The sequence below is a fragment of the Acanthopagrus latus genome, chromosome 15 (genome assembly GCF_904848185.1).
Source record: "Acanthopagrus latus isolate v.2019 chromosome 15, fAcaLat1.1, whole genome shotgun sequence".
NCBI classification, from domain to species: domain Eukaryota; kingdom Metazoa; phylum Chordata; class Actinopteri; order Spariformes; family Sparidae; genus Acanthopagrus; species Acanthopagrus latus.
In genome coordinates, this window is record NC_051053.1 from 10585900 (window position 1) to 10601947 (window position 16048).

At 45.9% G+C, this 16048-nt stretch overlaps 1 protein-coding gene across 1 annotated transcript in view; it reads right to left on the reverse strand.

Annotated features, from left to right (window-relative positions):
• mcu (mitochondrial calcium uniporter) overlaps positions 1-14925 on the reverse strand; it is a 62674-nt gene extending 47749 nt beyond the window's left edge. Inside the window, exon 1 of the mRNA XM_037123936.1 lies at positions 14502-14925. Within this exon, the coding sequence (XP_036979831.1) occupies positions 14502-14618 (117 nt within the window). The 5' untranslated portion in view covers positions 14619-14925. The remainder of the gene's footprint in view (positions 1-14501) is intronic.
• Between the last annotated feature and the right edge of the window lie 1123 nt (positions 14926-16048).

A 16048-nucleotide genomic window follows, 5' to 3' on the forward strand; every position in this document is an offset into this window, starting at 1 on the left:
TCCCAAGCAGAAATGAGGATGCTGCTGCTGCTGCTGCTGCTTCTGCTGCAGTGTTTTGGAGTTGACTCAGACATCTGCAGCCAGCAGAGAGGAACAAGTTTGCTCTAATTTGGCTTCCCCAGACGGCTGTGGCGACACCGTCCTGACAACTAGTAGGAGAATGTAAACACTTTTAGCTAAACGAAACCAGAATCCCGTTCTCCACAATGGCTCTCTGATCACAAAGCCAAGGCCCAGTGAGGACTGTCTCCATGGAAATGCATCCTCCAATAAAGTCTCCTCTCCACCATCTCCTCAATCCTATTTATAGACCGGTGGAGCACTAGCTAGCTGGCAAAAGATGAGTAACGGTATAGTGGGAATGGAAATGTCGAGTGTTTCCACCTCTCCGCGCTGCCCGTCTTTTTGCTCACAGCTCCATTACAAATCAAAGGCTCTGAAGGGGCGTTCACACAAAACAGCTGACTGACAGCTGCCGGCCCCGCAAGAACAAGGAGGTTTGACGTTATGAAGTTATGTGAAGTTATGAGAAGCTTGTGTGTGTGTGTGTGTGTGTGTGCGTGTTTCAAGCTGATGCAAGGCCTGCAGGGTATGCACACACACACATCCATGCCCAACAGTAGTGTGAAGAAGACAGCGGGCAGCTGTGCGGATGCTAACCTTCTCTGGGAGAAGGTCGTGGGACTCTGCGGTTCGTTGGTTTTTGACCCCCGTGTGTGGAATGGGGATGAGGAAACCACGGGCGCTGTGGAGGTCAACAGTTTCTTCCTCAATCTCACTGGAGAAAAAAGAGCATGTGTGCACAAGTGCATGCACCAGTGTGAATAAATAAATATTGACATTTGCTGCTTCTCTGACAGGTCTGTCATACAACAGAGAAGTGGACTAGCATATATAGCACATCTGCAGCACAAGCCTCAGCCTGTTTAGTGTGCAACCAAAAGACCTCAGTGCCTTTCAAGTTACAGTCACAGTCTGGAAACACTGTCAGAGCTCAGGGGAAAAGTCCGCCCCGACCATGCTGATAGTGCTAATTAGCATTAGCCGACACGAATGTCATGCTTATTAATACCGCGCTGCAGCTGCACCATAAAGATGAGCTCCTACAAACAGCGTGGCATTAACTCAATGACCGAGGACAACAATTACGGATGTCGGCTTTTATTAACAAACGCACTCTGTCTCAATGACCACTAATGTAACCGCGAGTCGCCATCGCTTCATTCAAACACGGCCATCTCCGCAGCTGTAATTATTGGACGACCATTCTTAAGCTGATGCCCCGATACTGTCGGGAGTCAAGAGTTAAGTGCTCTTTTAAATCCCAAAAAAACAAAAGGATTTCAAAATCCTCCGTGTCGGACCGTCACGTCAGAGACCTCATCAACAAAGGATTTTGCAGCAGAGCTATTTACATAAGCAATTTACTTACTGCCCTGCTTCCCGGAGGTGCCTTTGAGTAGAGACAAGATTGTATCTCTCACACACCGTCCCCTCCGAGTCCTCACTGACTTTCACATGCAGGAGGACTGAACAGCACATAAGAAGGCAGGGCACGGTGATTCAGATGGATTTGACCTGTTGTTAAGTAGGGTCAAATTCCCATATAAAATTGTCTGCTGTAAGAGATTTTTCTCTCCAGATTGTGATGTGAAGTGACCATTTAAATACAGTATGTTTGGTTGTTTTGTGGTCAGTGTTGCAAACCAATGGGCGAGACAGATCTATGCCACAGTGACGTTATTAGATTTGGAGCAGTGCAAAGTGCCAGGATTTGTCAGGTAAATCTTTCAACTGATATTTTTAAACTTAAATCTTAAAGCAACACTGTGTCACTTTAAATCACCTTAAATTAACATCTTCAAAATCACTTTGATGGTACAGGGTCCTGTCACAGGGTGAATGGTGAGTCTGTCTCAGCCACTCTGCTCCCCCCTCACTTTTTTCTGCATCATGTAACTTTAGTGAAAGTGTGGGATCACAGCATTACATACTTAAAGTTTTCAAGTTTTTTTGTTTTTTGTTTTCACCTCCATTACATCTGACGAATTGTAACAGACCTGGGATTTGTATTTACAACAGTGGAGCTGCTGCAGAATGCTGTCTTCAAATATAAATCAATCTTATGATTACCTATTTGCATTGCATATTGCACAACTCTATAGAGAGCTGCAGGGACCACAGATTTTTGCAGGCCAACCTGGAAGTTAGCTTAACCCTGTTGTGTCACTCAACAAAGTGGACAATGGATTTTGGCAAACACAAGTTTTAGATGCGTACGAGTTTTGTACAGCAGGATGGTCCTCTCTCATGATTTAGAATCAACCTAACGTGCATGTGCTCGATGGCGGGGGAAACCAGACTACATGGAGGAAACCAACGCTAACAGGAAGGCCCTGTGACCTTATTGATGCGAGGCACTGTGCTAACCACTGCACCACCATGCTGCAGAATTAATGAACCTACAAGTCAGAAAGTTGAGAGCTGAAACAGTTTGCAGCCAGAGCTCGTCTGTAAAGATGGACGATTAGGTAAATTAGACTTCGTGATTGGTGTGATGACATAATGTTCCCAGCGTCTTCTGTAGTCTCATTTCGCCACTTGTATTAACCACAGACCTCATTTCAGGCATTTCAAAACCCATTTAAACAGTCCATTGACATCACGACGAGGGAACAGTAGGTGCTTATTTCTGGGTTTTAGGACTCATTGTAGAGCCGACCTGACAAGCCATTTGTCAGTTTTCTGTACCGCAACAGTCCAGTGAATAGTTTCATTATGCACTGGATGTGGCGAACAGTGAGTAAACTCATTAAATGCACCAAATGTACAGTCGTATTACAACAATTATAGTAGAAATGTGAAATGGACGACTATGGAGGTTATTTTGCCATCATGCTGTGTCGCTGCTCTGTGACTAAAGGGCATGTGAGATTTAGTCTCGCAGTGTGTGTGAATGTAAACATTCCGCTGTACATAGTGCAAGTGCCGCGGTCAGTCGACTGTACTACATAGCATGCCCCCGTTCATGCTCCAAACTGAGATATGATAATTTGACCATATTTCACAGGCCATGCCACATTTTACACAATATGCTTCTAATAGGATTATCTGGTGAAGACCCTCAGTCTTCACAGAAATCCGGTATCCTGTAAGTCATCATTAAAGTGATTGGTTGGCGTGAAGGAGGCTCTAAAGCGCTGAGGCAGCAAAAGACCGCCTCAACCCCCCCACCACCACCTCTGTGCCGCATATTTGACCCCACCCCACCAGCTCGGCTCTCTGGAACGGGCATGCCTATTCCACGCGTGTCCCCGGCCATTGATCCACTCGTGCTGATACAGGAGTTAATTAAAAGACAGGAGGCTCAAAGCTCAGATTCGTTTAAAACTGGCAGTTAAGCAGAGTCAGAGGAGACAGGGCTCATATCGACAGGAACATCTAGTAGAGCGGGGGGGGGAAACTATACACGCACACACACACACACACACACACAAAAAAAAAAAACACACTCTTAATAAATGATAGCTTGGGATACAAATGAACTTGTCGTGACCCGTTGGGCTCGTCTCTCTGGTCCGGCTAAACGCTACCAAGACAATGGGACCCGAGGGCTTAGAGTACATTGTTGGACAAAGGTGTGCAATCTTTGTTTGTTTGCTCCATTGTGAATCCCCCGCGTGTGCTTGTGTCTACCATGGCACCGCTACAACCCTGGGTAATTACAGTGCAAACAAACTGGGCGCCGGGCCGAACAGAGAGTCTTGCTTTCTCGGGCTCATTGACTCGCTGGATGGGATGTGCTCAGAGCCTGATCAATCTCCGGTCTTGACTTCTGCTCGTGTAATGAGGTTGTCACAAGCATCATTCAGAAGGCCCAGGAAGCTCGTTTCAGACAGCAGAGAGCAGGGCTGCTGTTGGAAAAGTGAAGAGGGACAAAACAGAGACAGTGAAGCTCTGAGGACAAACCGGGGACCAGAACAGCAAAGCCCATGTCGCTCCAGCGTGCTGTGTTGCTTGCGGGCGGCAGCCGTTTCTTTTAGTCCCGTCACGACCTCTCAGAGCACACATAAGGCGACAAATTGTTTCCGTGCGCCTTCTGAGATACCCGGTTATTTCATGTTTAAAGGGCACCGACGTCTGGACACACGATAAACCAGAGGGCTTCATCCATCAAAGCAAGAGTCTGAGGCTCAATCCCATTTTCAATTTTTAACCCCCACGTCCCGCATTCGAGTGTCCCCTTGACCCTCACAACAGAGAAACAAAGGACTAGTGGTTGAAGTCTCTCCTTTTGAAAAGCAACAATGCGTGAGATCAATTGACACAGTAATTAAGTGAATGTGCACATCACTGGCAGATTTATAGTTGGGGTGCTCTTTATAAAAAGGTGGTATGCGGATTTTTCCACTAAACAAATTAAATGAGTTGTGTTTACCTTCAGGTCTAATGTGTATACGTATATACTTCCTCACAGAAAAATTTGAAAAGACATAAACATTTGATCATGTTTGTTAGCAGCTAGCAGTCATCTCTCCTGTTTCTGCTGGATCAATGCAACATTTCTTGGTGCGTCGAGGATATAGCAACAACCATAGTGAGCGTCCTCGGGTGTGAGCAAAAAAATTCAAAGTTAAAAGAAAACAAAACTTAAAAGTTTAAACAAGCTCCATTTTGACGGCTGTGACTAACCGGCCCACCCAGAGAAAATAAAAGGACCAAAGTGACGAGGAGCTAAAAAGGAACAACAAACAGCAGCCGGCTTGGCAGCCGGCCTTAGTAAGCCGCCACAGAGAGAGAATTCCTCTCAAGTCGACACACACTCCGCCCACCAGCCACAATGACCTCAACACAAAGATGATGTCACAGCTCCCCATACATCCTGTTTAACCATGACCAGTGAAGCCCTCATTTCCCTGGTAGCCTAACACCAGCGCGTTTCCAGCACGAACACTGCATGCAGATTTCCCCCCAGCAGATCTGTCCCCTGCACCTCGTAGATCAGCTGCCTTTATCAGAGGAGACAGTGGTGCCGTACTCTCAAATCAGCGGGATGAAAAAAAAAAGGTGTAACGGACTTGAACATGTCAAGCCCTCCTGCCATTAACCCCATGCATCGATCCAGCAGGAAGAACAGAAGGACTACTTATGAGCTCCTGTGTGTGTGGGGTGGAGGGATGAGGGGGGCATCCAAGCGATTAGAGAACCATTAGCATGTTTAAGTTTACAGGGGTCCCCCCTTTGAAAGTGAACAGTTAAGCGATTTTGTGCACTTTATTTGCCTTTTGAGGTTGTTATTCCAAAATCGGTGCAAAGTGTCGTTTTTTATTCCGGTTAAACCATAACCTAATGGAGCAGAATCACGTCTCTAAACGCCCAGTTATGTATTACTTACTCCTCCGACAGAGTTTCTAAGTGTCTTGCATGCATGCATGAATGATTTACAGAGCAACTACACTCAAATCAGTCGTCAGGGATCCTAAACACTGCTGCTTCACCATCATACATGACGGATCTCATTTGTCTGTAGCGGTGCTCATTATATTTTGCTGGGTGCAGCTGTTCTAAAGTTGGCAGCAGCCATTCAACAGAGAAAAAAAAAACAACACAGATTGAGCTTTTTTTTTAAAAAATTCTTTTTACCTACGCGTCTACTCAGTTTTGCAGGAAACGGGATAATGTTCTTCTTCAATTTCGAAGCAAACTCCATGCTCTGCGGTTAGACGGATGCAATAATCCCTTCGGTCGTGCTGGCAGCGTGATGGGAGCGCTATAATGAGAGGCAGCCCCTCTCAGCCAGTCTCTCTTCAGCGAGAGAGGTGAGCCCGAGGCCGAGGGAATCCTCACATCACACAATCCCAACATTCCTCTGAACAACTTCCCGGCCATTAATGCAACAGTAAAACAAGGCTCATTCATACATAATGGTACCAGTACCAATTATGAGACGCTTCACTATTGACAGCTTGGCCAGCTTCTTCTTCTTCATCTTTTATGTTGCCTGTCTTACTGTCACGATTCTCCTCTTGCTGCCCTGCCCTGACACGATTGTTCTTTGCTTTTCACTGCGCAATTGTGATTTATGGATCCGTCGAATTCCATACACCGTATTGTTTTCAGTTCAATAAAGCGCTGCAATGTAGATAAGTGGATGGATAGGATATTCTGGTTTAGCTCAGAATTCAGCTCCGTCAAAGGGGCCGATATGAGAAGCTTTACACGCTGTAATCTGCTTTTACTTTCAATAGTATCCAATTTTGACTCAAGGTGCCTGTTTCATCTGCAGCTCGAGGATATTCAAATGGGAGAGCGGAACGTTCAAGTAAGAGGGCCTCACCTCTTCGTTAAGGCATAGACAGACCCAGTCCCAGAAAGAATTGGCTTTGGCTTTAGCTCAGCAGCTGTTGTTACTGGGCTTTTGGTGCAGCCAGTAGATATCCAGATGACAGCTATCAGAGTTTCCCACACATATATTTAGATATATGGTATATTAGCAACACATTTCTGCATTTTATACATTTATTCAAAATAAATGATCGGCAAATCTGCATTCACTCCCCCGTCTACTGTCAATCACACATGCTCTGCAGATAGAGAGCTCACGGGTGTCACATCCCCCCTGTAAACACACCAGTTGCAGCCCCTCCTGTTTAATGTAGTACGGAGTCTGTGCAAATTCGCTTCGCAGGGACAGCTCACCACCATTTAGATCTGTTTCTTAGATTCAGACAGACTTCAATCAGCAAGGTGAAATATACGGGGGGGGGGGCTTAAGCTGCGGTGTAAGATGATACACCTATTCATCAAACGCTTAATTGGACCATGAACTTGTACAAACAATCAATACATGGTGGAGTTAAAAAAAAAGTCAACCCCATCCCGCTGGTTTGCTACTTAGCTGCATTTTGCAGGGCAAAGTTCAAACGAATTGTGCTCTTGAACACAAATAAGGCGGGATCAATTTGCAACAGGAGACAAATGCATCTTGTCTCTTCTCTCTCCGAGACCCGGGGAGGAGAAAAATTTGGTGCGACGGCACCACGAGAGACAACCACAGGAGTGCACTCAGGTAAGATATTAGCAGTCACACCACGACTAGTGCAATGAGTCCTATTTTTAAGGTGCTCTAGCCTGCAGATGCAAATGACCCCCCTTCTATTTCTATTCTTCCTCCGACGTACTTTAATTTCTCCTGTGTCATTTTCAGCTGGGCAAGGTTTTATGTAAATCAAAAAGTTAAAATGTAATAAATGAATAAAACATGCTGATCAGGTCCAAAGAAGCCCGCAGCAACACAAATAGTACACACATAGTTCATAAGTGTAGATGATCACAAACAGACTGTCGGGAGCACCTCAAATCTGGAAATGCTTCATGTAACTGTCACACACTCGTTGACAGGTTTGGGCACGCCTGACCTTCACACAAGCTTAATCTGCCCCAGTCTAATTCACAGTGCCTCATTTGGACCCGACATAACCGCAGATTTGTTTGGCTGTCACAATAATGAGCCCAATGCCAGATCTATCAGCATCAGAGGCTGGGCCGCCGATGACCTTCATAGGTTGTCACCACCGCCTCACCTGCCCTCCTTGGCAGAGGACGCCACCCACGCGACGTCCCAGAGATGAGAGGGGGGTAACCAAGCGTCACCTCCATCCATCATCGCATTACACACGTTGGCCTAGTTTAATGTCCTTTTCAGACTTGACTGGAGACACGCTGGGCCACACAGAAACATGGGAAACAGCTAATTAGTCTATGCCAACAGCAGCGGCTCGCCAGACGTTTACCACTTCAAGGGTGAAATCTCTGCTAGAGTGCTAATGAGGACTTGGTCCATCACAATAGCGCCCCCCCCCCCCGCCCCGATTACAAAACAGCAACACTATAATGGACATCGGAATACAGGAGCATGTGGCCCCTCAGTCTAGTAAGGAGTTGGAGTACTATGAAAAATAAGCGTGCTGTTAAAGGGAGGGGGGTGGCAATACTTCAGGAGGGGTCTCATACGCAAGGACTTCACCTTCCAGGAGAGTTCTTTTGACTGCAGGGCAAACAGCTGGCGAGCGTGAGAAAGGTTACTGCACTGAGCAGGTGCTGTAATGTGATGGACTCTGAGAGCAAAGGGGGAAATTCGTAGAAGAAAGTACAGGGGAAACAGGACACGCAGCAGCATATGTCTGCAGAGGGAGAGGGAAAGAGACAGTTTTTCTCCTCGTGCCGATAAATGGGCTGAATACGCCGTTTCATGCAGTCATATAGTGACTTACTAAACAGCTGTTCATTGGGCTCAAGTGCAGATACCTGCAATAGAAGCTGTTTTGCACATTGTCCTCAGAGGGGTACCTGCAGTCGAAGCAGTGATTGAAGCAGTTGACAAAAACGTTAAAGACATAAACGGAGTGCCGTGGTTGCAACAAATGCAGGGTAACAACCCACTGAAATATTACAAGAACGCTAGCAGTCCAGTTGCTAACCAGAGCTGAACTCTGATGAATCTGGTCGTAGGCTTCAGCTCGACCGCGTCACAGACCTGTCAACCTCATTATGATAGAAACCATGACAAAAGATGAGGGAGACTCCAAAAAAAAAAAAAGGGGGGGGGGGGGGTGCAGCTGAGTGAATGCGCTGTTCTCAGATTCAGACGCCCTGCCAGGTCAGCCATACAGCTCCCGGACCATGGCAGACATTAGAAATCACTCTGGCCACTGCTCACCCTGGTGATCACCACGTGGGCTGACAGGACTTCTGTCAAAAACACAGCTGCTGAAGCCATCAGCTTTTCATCACTGCACCGAGATGACAACACAAACTTGTTATTTTGTTGGATAACGCGACAGTCCATGACATTGTCACTGCGCTGCCAGTGAAGGCACTAAAATGTGAGTCTAATGGGAAAAAATGACACACATGGGTCCGTTCAAGGTTTGAGGGAGTGAGGGACGTATGCCTCTACATACCCAATCTCATTAAAGGGATATTCCGGTGTAAATTTAATCTACAGTCTAACACACTGTGACACAGAGTAAGACCCCCTCCCTCGAGAGATCAAATTTGCAGACCGCTAGCTTACGTAGTTTTAGCAACCTCAGAAGAGACTGCACGATAACAATACACTGCAGTATATGCCTCCAAGATGAAACCACCATCAGAAAGCCACAAATTATGCTCAGAACAGCACCAAACTTCAGCAACAGTACAAATAGGGTCCCAGCACATAGTTCAAGGCATCAAACATCTGCTAGCTTAGCCGGATTTCTATTGTAAAGTGAACACAACTCACCACTCCAGCATCTTCCTCTTGAGGGGAAGCCTGACGAGTCGATTACTGAGTACAGTAGAGTCTGGAACTTGTCCAACTGTCTAAGTCTGTGCTTGGCCTTAAAGGGATATTCGGGTGTAAGTTTAATCCATGGTTAGGGTTACGTGACACCGAGTAAGCCCACCCCCCTCGAGAGACTGTTTCCTTAGCACCCTGCTATGAGCTAAAAACAATTTTAACCACCCTTGAAAAATTATTGGTGAACATGTAGGTGTCTAGGTTTTGAATCACAACTTAAAAAAAAAAACATTGTTAGAGATTTAGAAACAATACGAGTACGTGTGCCTAATGTACCTGCCAAGATGACAAAAGACAATCACCGACAAGAAAAGAGATTTGTTTCAGCAGGTAAATGTTAAGTAACTGCATATTAAAACTCATTGTCATTGTTGCATATTTAGCAAGAGCCTATTTTTACTCACAACACTAAATTTCCACTATCTTTTTTTTAATTAGGCTGCTTTTGTAATCTTCAGTTCAACACTAATAGTCTTTCACTATCAAGTGACTAATTTCTGCATGTTCTATGCGTCCACCTATCAGCTTACCTTTTACCCTGATCCCCGGCCCACACACAAACAAATGAGAGCAAACAGCAACGCTAAAAGGGACACAGCACTTCACTAAGAAAACAAAGGGTTGAAAGCTAAAGCCATATGGCCTCATTTCTGGAAAAGACTTCCCAATACATGCGACAAAAACACATAGGGGTCACCGCTTGTGACAAATTCCTTGCTACCGGTCCTGCAGAAGGGCAAATAAATCAAGAGAAATGCAGTCATTCTGCAGCTACACGTTGGTCTAACTAAGATAGGTTGCCTCTGGAGCAGAGTGCCTGCCTGCCTCGTGATACAAGATTGGTTGTCTCTCCCATTTCCTGTCCACTGCTCTACAGCCCGATATCTAAAACTAATTCAAACACTGAAGAAGTGGGCAGTCGTAGTGGACTGAACTACTCAGTCGTTCAACTAAGACGGTGCAGATATGAAACTGGCTTCAGGCCAAGTTGCACTGTAACGTTTCTGAATGATTATTGATCAGAGACCAGCACTAGTCAAACCAATATGCAAACTGTTTCATTCAACCTCTATAACAGCAATTTATTATATTTCTTTTGTACAGTATGATACTGCTGATCTTATTTTAGCATACAGGTAATTTGATAGCTGCCGGCTCTGTGGGTCTTTTGGAGTTGTTCCTATACATACAGCTTGACATGACTTCAATCCATTAGCTCTTTGTGTCTTGTTCTACCTGGCTTATTCATGCTGTAAGGCTGCTCTGATATCGGTGCCAGTTCACATGTGCCAGTGTGTACTGTGTGCTAATGTGGAAAGTGTAGGCATGTAAAGACCAGCAGCAGCAGCAACATGGCACCGTACATGGACTGAATGGATATCCAGCCAACAAATCGATCGTTTCTGTAACCATACCTTCGACTGAAACTCTATCATATCACTTTGCCTCGCATTACCTAGCAGGAGTGTATGAAAACCCGCAGGAAAACTTGGATCAATTTTCTCACCCACTAAGGAAAACCCTCTAAATTGCACTTCATGCCCATTAAAAGTGTCTTGGTGTGCAGATAGTAATTCAATATCAATGAAAAGATGGAGCAGTGCAGCCACACTGGCCAAAGATAATGAAGGTTCCTCTCCAGCAGAGGTACCAGACATGATAAGATGAACCTCTTATGTCATGTAAACCAATGAAGCATTAGTACCAAGATGCTATCAATTATTTTCCATACATTAGAGGTCTGCTGCCGATGCTTCACAAACTCTTGGTATCGGTGGAACTTTGCTCCGATAATTGTCAGTGATTGTCCAGCCTCCACCGGTGACACTGGCTCATACATTGCTAATAATTATATTATTTGTGTTGTGATATGCGAAATTAGTCATTTTGAAGGTCCCGTCTTAGAATCGGCCACCTTGGTATTGGTCTTGACTTGGTCTCAACCATTCAAAGTCTTGGCCTTGAGTCTCGATACATTCGGGTCTTAGCCATGACTTGGTCTGGGTTTAGGTGAAGTTGACTACAACCCTGCCAATTACATATTTAAGTTGGGGCTCTAACAAATGCCATTTTTGGGGCTTAAGAAGCTTTACTGAGAGTGGAGTCTACTTATCGTGCTCTAAACTCTCTTTATTATGTTGGCCTTTGGACATCCATTATCAGTCAGCCTCAAGTCCATACACATGTCAATCAACAGACTCCTGACTGAGGAAATCATTAATTAACCTTTACCACATGAATGACAGCTAATGTGACAGTCCATTCATCATCTTAACGTCCAAGTGCTTGATCCTCCTTACAATACGCCAACTTGCAGTGGAGTAAGGTTGAAAAGGGTCATTTAATAGACTAGTCTTTTTAGTTTTTTTTTTTTGTTTAACACCAGGGTTGTAGAATGAAATGTGAGTTGTCTTGATGCTACATAAACAACACTAAAAACTGCTGTTATTTTGGTGGAGTGCTGCGGATGAGATCGGTACCCAGTTAGTCCATAAAGGGTGGGACAACATTAATGAAACTGACTGTGTGGACAGGTTGATCAATCACTCAAGCATCTTATCACCTGCATAGCAGACCACAGCCACAAACTGACAGCCACTCTCTTATCACACTAATCCGGATAACTTCTGCACTGAGCCCGTGAAGGCAGCGGGGATAAATTAGTTTACTGCTACACTGATTGGATTAAAAGCCAGGAGTGGGCCTCGACCCCCTGGCCGCAAACACTACTATGGCTACTGACTGCTCAGCTTTAATGAACATGTCAGCTTAAATGGAAACTAAGAACAAAAGGAAGCGTTTCTCACCGTGAAGCCTCATATTTTAGGCGCATGATGTGTTCTCATACTATAAAAAGAAAGCCTGTGATTTACAACCCTTTTACAAGGACTGTTTATCCCCAATGACTCCACTCCCCTGCCACACTTCACGACAGCAGCATTTTATATGACAGCTGACTCAATTGTAATCCGGCGCAGGTTAAACATGAGCCTTGGAGCCCACGGTCTGCTTTGCATCTCCACAGAGTTGACCAATCATGTCTGCGCTACACTACAGGGGCAGCAGTCAGAGCCGGGAGTCTGCTCGCTGCTTACAAACTGAGCATCGGATGGCAGATTTGTGTCTTTTGAGGAGCGTATCCCTCTAAGTGACACTACGTGCTTAATGGTAACTCATAAGGACCCGTCCCATCGCAGCTTTACAGACAGCACAGGTGTAGAGACAGAGTTCCCACACTGCAGTGAAGGACTCGCAAATGAGTGCAGGAGCTGGGCTGTCACAGGAGCTGCAGCAGCAACGCTTCAGTGGACGAGGGCACAATATGACAGGCAATACAAAACGACACCTGGGAGGGCTGAGATTTTATTAGGATCCGAAACACTCTGAGCTGCAAAACACTTAAGGTTTAAACAGGCCTGCTTGTTTTAGCGGAGGGGAGACTATCGCCTCTCCACGGGGGTAAATGTGCTCAATTGTAATGGCTCACAGTGGGGGACAGCACCGAGGGCCGGTGTGGAGATGTGGACCAAGTGAGTCCAGTCTGACAGCTACTTAACCTCCGGGGCGGTGTGTCTCACAGGAAGGACAGGCTCATTTAATTTCACAAGGCGTGCACCAGCGTTTGTACGAGGGAGATGCACGAAATGGGAAAACGCGAGAAGAGAGGGAGGTAATCCAAGCCAAAGAGCGGATAGGGGAGTGAAATATCGAAGCAGTATTCCTAGCTTAAAGTGAAGAGGGCGGTTCTCTTCCCCAGGCTGCACTGACTTCCTCATTCTTACGTATTCAAGTCCATCCTGTGCCTCACCTCCCTCGTCAGGCGGCTGCTGGGAAAAAAAAAAAAAAGGCTCATAGTTACAGCCGAGGGAGTGGGTCAGAGAGGCATGGAACGAGATGTGCAACCGCTGCACCGTAGTGACACAATTCCTGTTATTGCCAGTGTGTTTTTTTTTTCTCTTTGTGCGGCTGCACACCTACTGCCACAGTGGCTGAGTGAAAAAGAAGGACCCGCATCAGCTCAAAAAAGGAAAACCCAGGATCTCCCGGCTGAATGGGGAAACACCCGCAAGGGAGGGGAGAAACAGCAGGCTGGCTGGAGAGTCTGACATCATCCCAGCGTGGACTACTTCCATGTTCCTGTGAAGTCTCATTTGTGTATTTGTATGTGTGTGTGTGTGTGTGTGTGCATGAATAAATAGTGAGAGTATCCCTTCATATACACACACACACACACACACACACACACACACACACACACACACACACACAAAATAAGGCACAATTGAAGTTTTCCTCTCTGGCTGTGAGCAGATTCATTATTCTGAGTTTCTGTTTCTGCTGCACCAACACACACACACACCAACACACACGCTGCAGCTCACACACCAGTGAGAGAGCAAGAGAGAGAGAGAGAGAGATGAGGGGGGAACCATCGGTCATGGGCTGTCAAACCGAAAAGATGCAGCCTCTAAAACCTTATCACACCAACAAACATCAACGTAGCAACAACACTACACTCACACACAAAAAACAAAACCACCCATCCCAGGGCCCGTCGGTACCTAAACCAACCCCAGCATCTCTACTGCAGGAATGAGAAAAAAAAAAAAAAAAAAAAAAAAAAAAAAAAACACCTTTCACGAGGATCGCGTTCAAAATCCACTCACAGCACCAAGAGCAGAGATACATACACCCGCAAAGTTGAAGGACGCCGGGGGGAAACGTCAGCTATGTGTCGTTATGTGAAAGCAGGGCAGAGTGTCTGAAGGCTGGTTACAGTAAACGGCGGGGCAGCGCCAGCGGGCTGCTGATGGGCTCCACAAAAAAAAAGGGGAAAAAAAAACTGCATTGCCTCTCAAAGCTCCTCGTCCCACTGTGGATTTAAAATAACCACACGGTACCAGGATGCGGGGTATATACACACCATGACTCATCTTGTGCCTCACCTTCTCCGTGAGGCGCAATGTGAAGAGAGAGAGAGAAAAAAGATATGAGCGGAAAAAAAAAATCTTGAGGCTAGTTAGCTTTACTTCCTTAGCCAGCCCAGGCAGCAAGCCGCCGCTGCCGCTGTTCCTCCCCGGTCCAGCCTGCCCGCCCGGTCCTACACCTCTTCCCCCCTTTTTATCTCCTTGCGCCGCGCTGACGTCCTGGGACTTACCGGTCTTATGTGCTGATGGTGTCGCTGTGAAGAGACAACAAGTGCGGGGAGGCTGCCGGCCGCCGCTCCGCTGCTCCGGGACAACAGGAGGACCGATCTGCACACTTTCGCAGCCATCTCTGTAGTGAAAACCTCGCCGGGGAAGGAGACTGCTGCGGGCGGACCGAGACGCACCGAAGGGGTAGAGGGAGGGTGGTGGGCGGGTTTGCGGGGCTGGACTACGGCTTCGCACACATGCCCAGTGTTGCACCAGTACGAGGGAGATTGAAAACACTTTTTTTTTCTTTTCTTTTCTTTTTTTTTCTTTTTTTTTTTCAATGCTGGCTAATTGAAGACACAACGACTCCGTGTCATTTTATCGCACACATGGAAAACACTCTGCCGCTCCAGTGAAGGTCACAAAAGTCTCATGATCACATAATAAATGCGTTGTTACACATGTGGGCTGATGTGACAGGACAGCAGTATGTCTGAAAATGAGGACCAGCCAAATGTTCAAGTTCAGTTCACATTCAGGACATTATCTCAAAAGAGAAATGAAACCCACAGCTTCCTCTTTGGGCTATTTCCATTACAAGCTCTGTTAAAGGATAAGTCCACGCAAAGATGAGCATTTTAATCACAGAGCCTATCTACTTGTGGAAAGGTCAAGTTCCGTAGTCGACAGATCATTTCTGCAGCTGGGGACTTGTTTTGAAATTGAAAAAATTGCAGAAAAAAAAACAGAAATTGCTCCATACAGCTGCTATGGAAGCCCTGAGATCCATAATTGATTTGAAAAGGCGTTATTTACATCCTGGACACACAGTCAAACTTGTGGATCCCAATCAAGTGCAGCCAAAGCTTTAAAATGGGACACAGACTTGGATAATGCTAGCCAAGCCGTATGGAGCCACTTTATGTTTTTATTTCCCCTGGTTTTCTCCATTTTAAAACAAGTCCCCATCTGCTTCAGTTGTTTAGGAAAAAAAAATGCTGTGACGCTGTTTTGCTGGGAGGCTCCAGAAATGTTTTGTGGACTGCAAACCCTGACCCCCGACTTACCATCAGTTCGTGGGGTTAGAGCTTTGTTGAATGAATTTTTCATTTCTGGGTGAACATAACCTTTAACTTCAGCGGAGGAAAACTGCAAGACGTGTGGCACTGTTATGGCGACACAGCAAGAGATAAAAACAGGCCTTCCCTCAGCTGTCATTCGAGATCATAGAATAAACACGGGGGATCGGGAGTGACCACCATAAACTCCGCATCGAGTTACTTTAAAGTCTCTGTTGGATTATTGTAGTGATTTCTGACAAATAATCATGCAGACTTTCTTTTTATTGTCTGTTTCTTTTGTTAAGGCATAATTAAAATAAGTTATAATGTGTATAGGTGTGTATAGTTTAGGAGATGGCGCCCATAGAAAAACACAGCACTTCTAAAGCTGACTTGCTCTTCAACTGGTCCCAGCTCTCTCTGGAAGAGGCAGATACAATAAACTTGTCTGACTGTGTCTGTGTTAGGCTACATCTTGGCAGACTCGCTGTCACTGGCCACGCCATCCA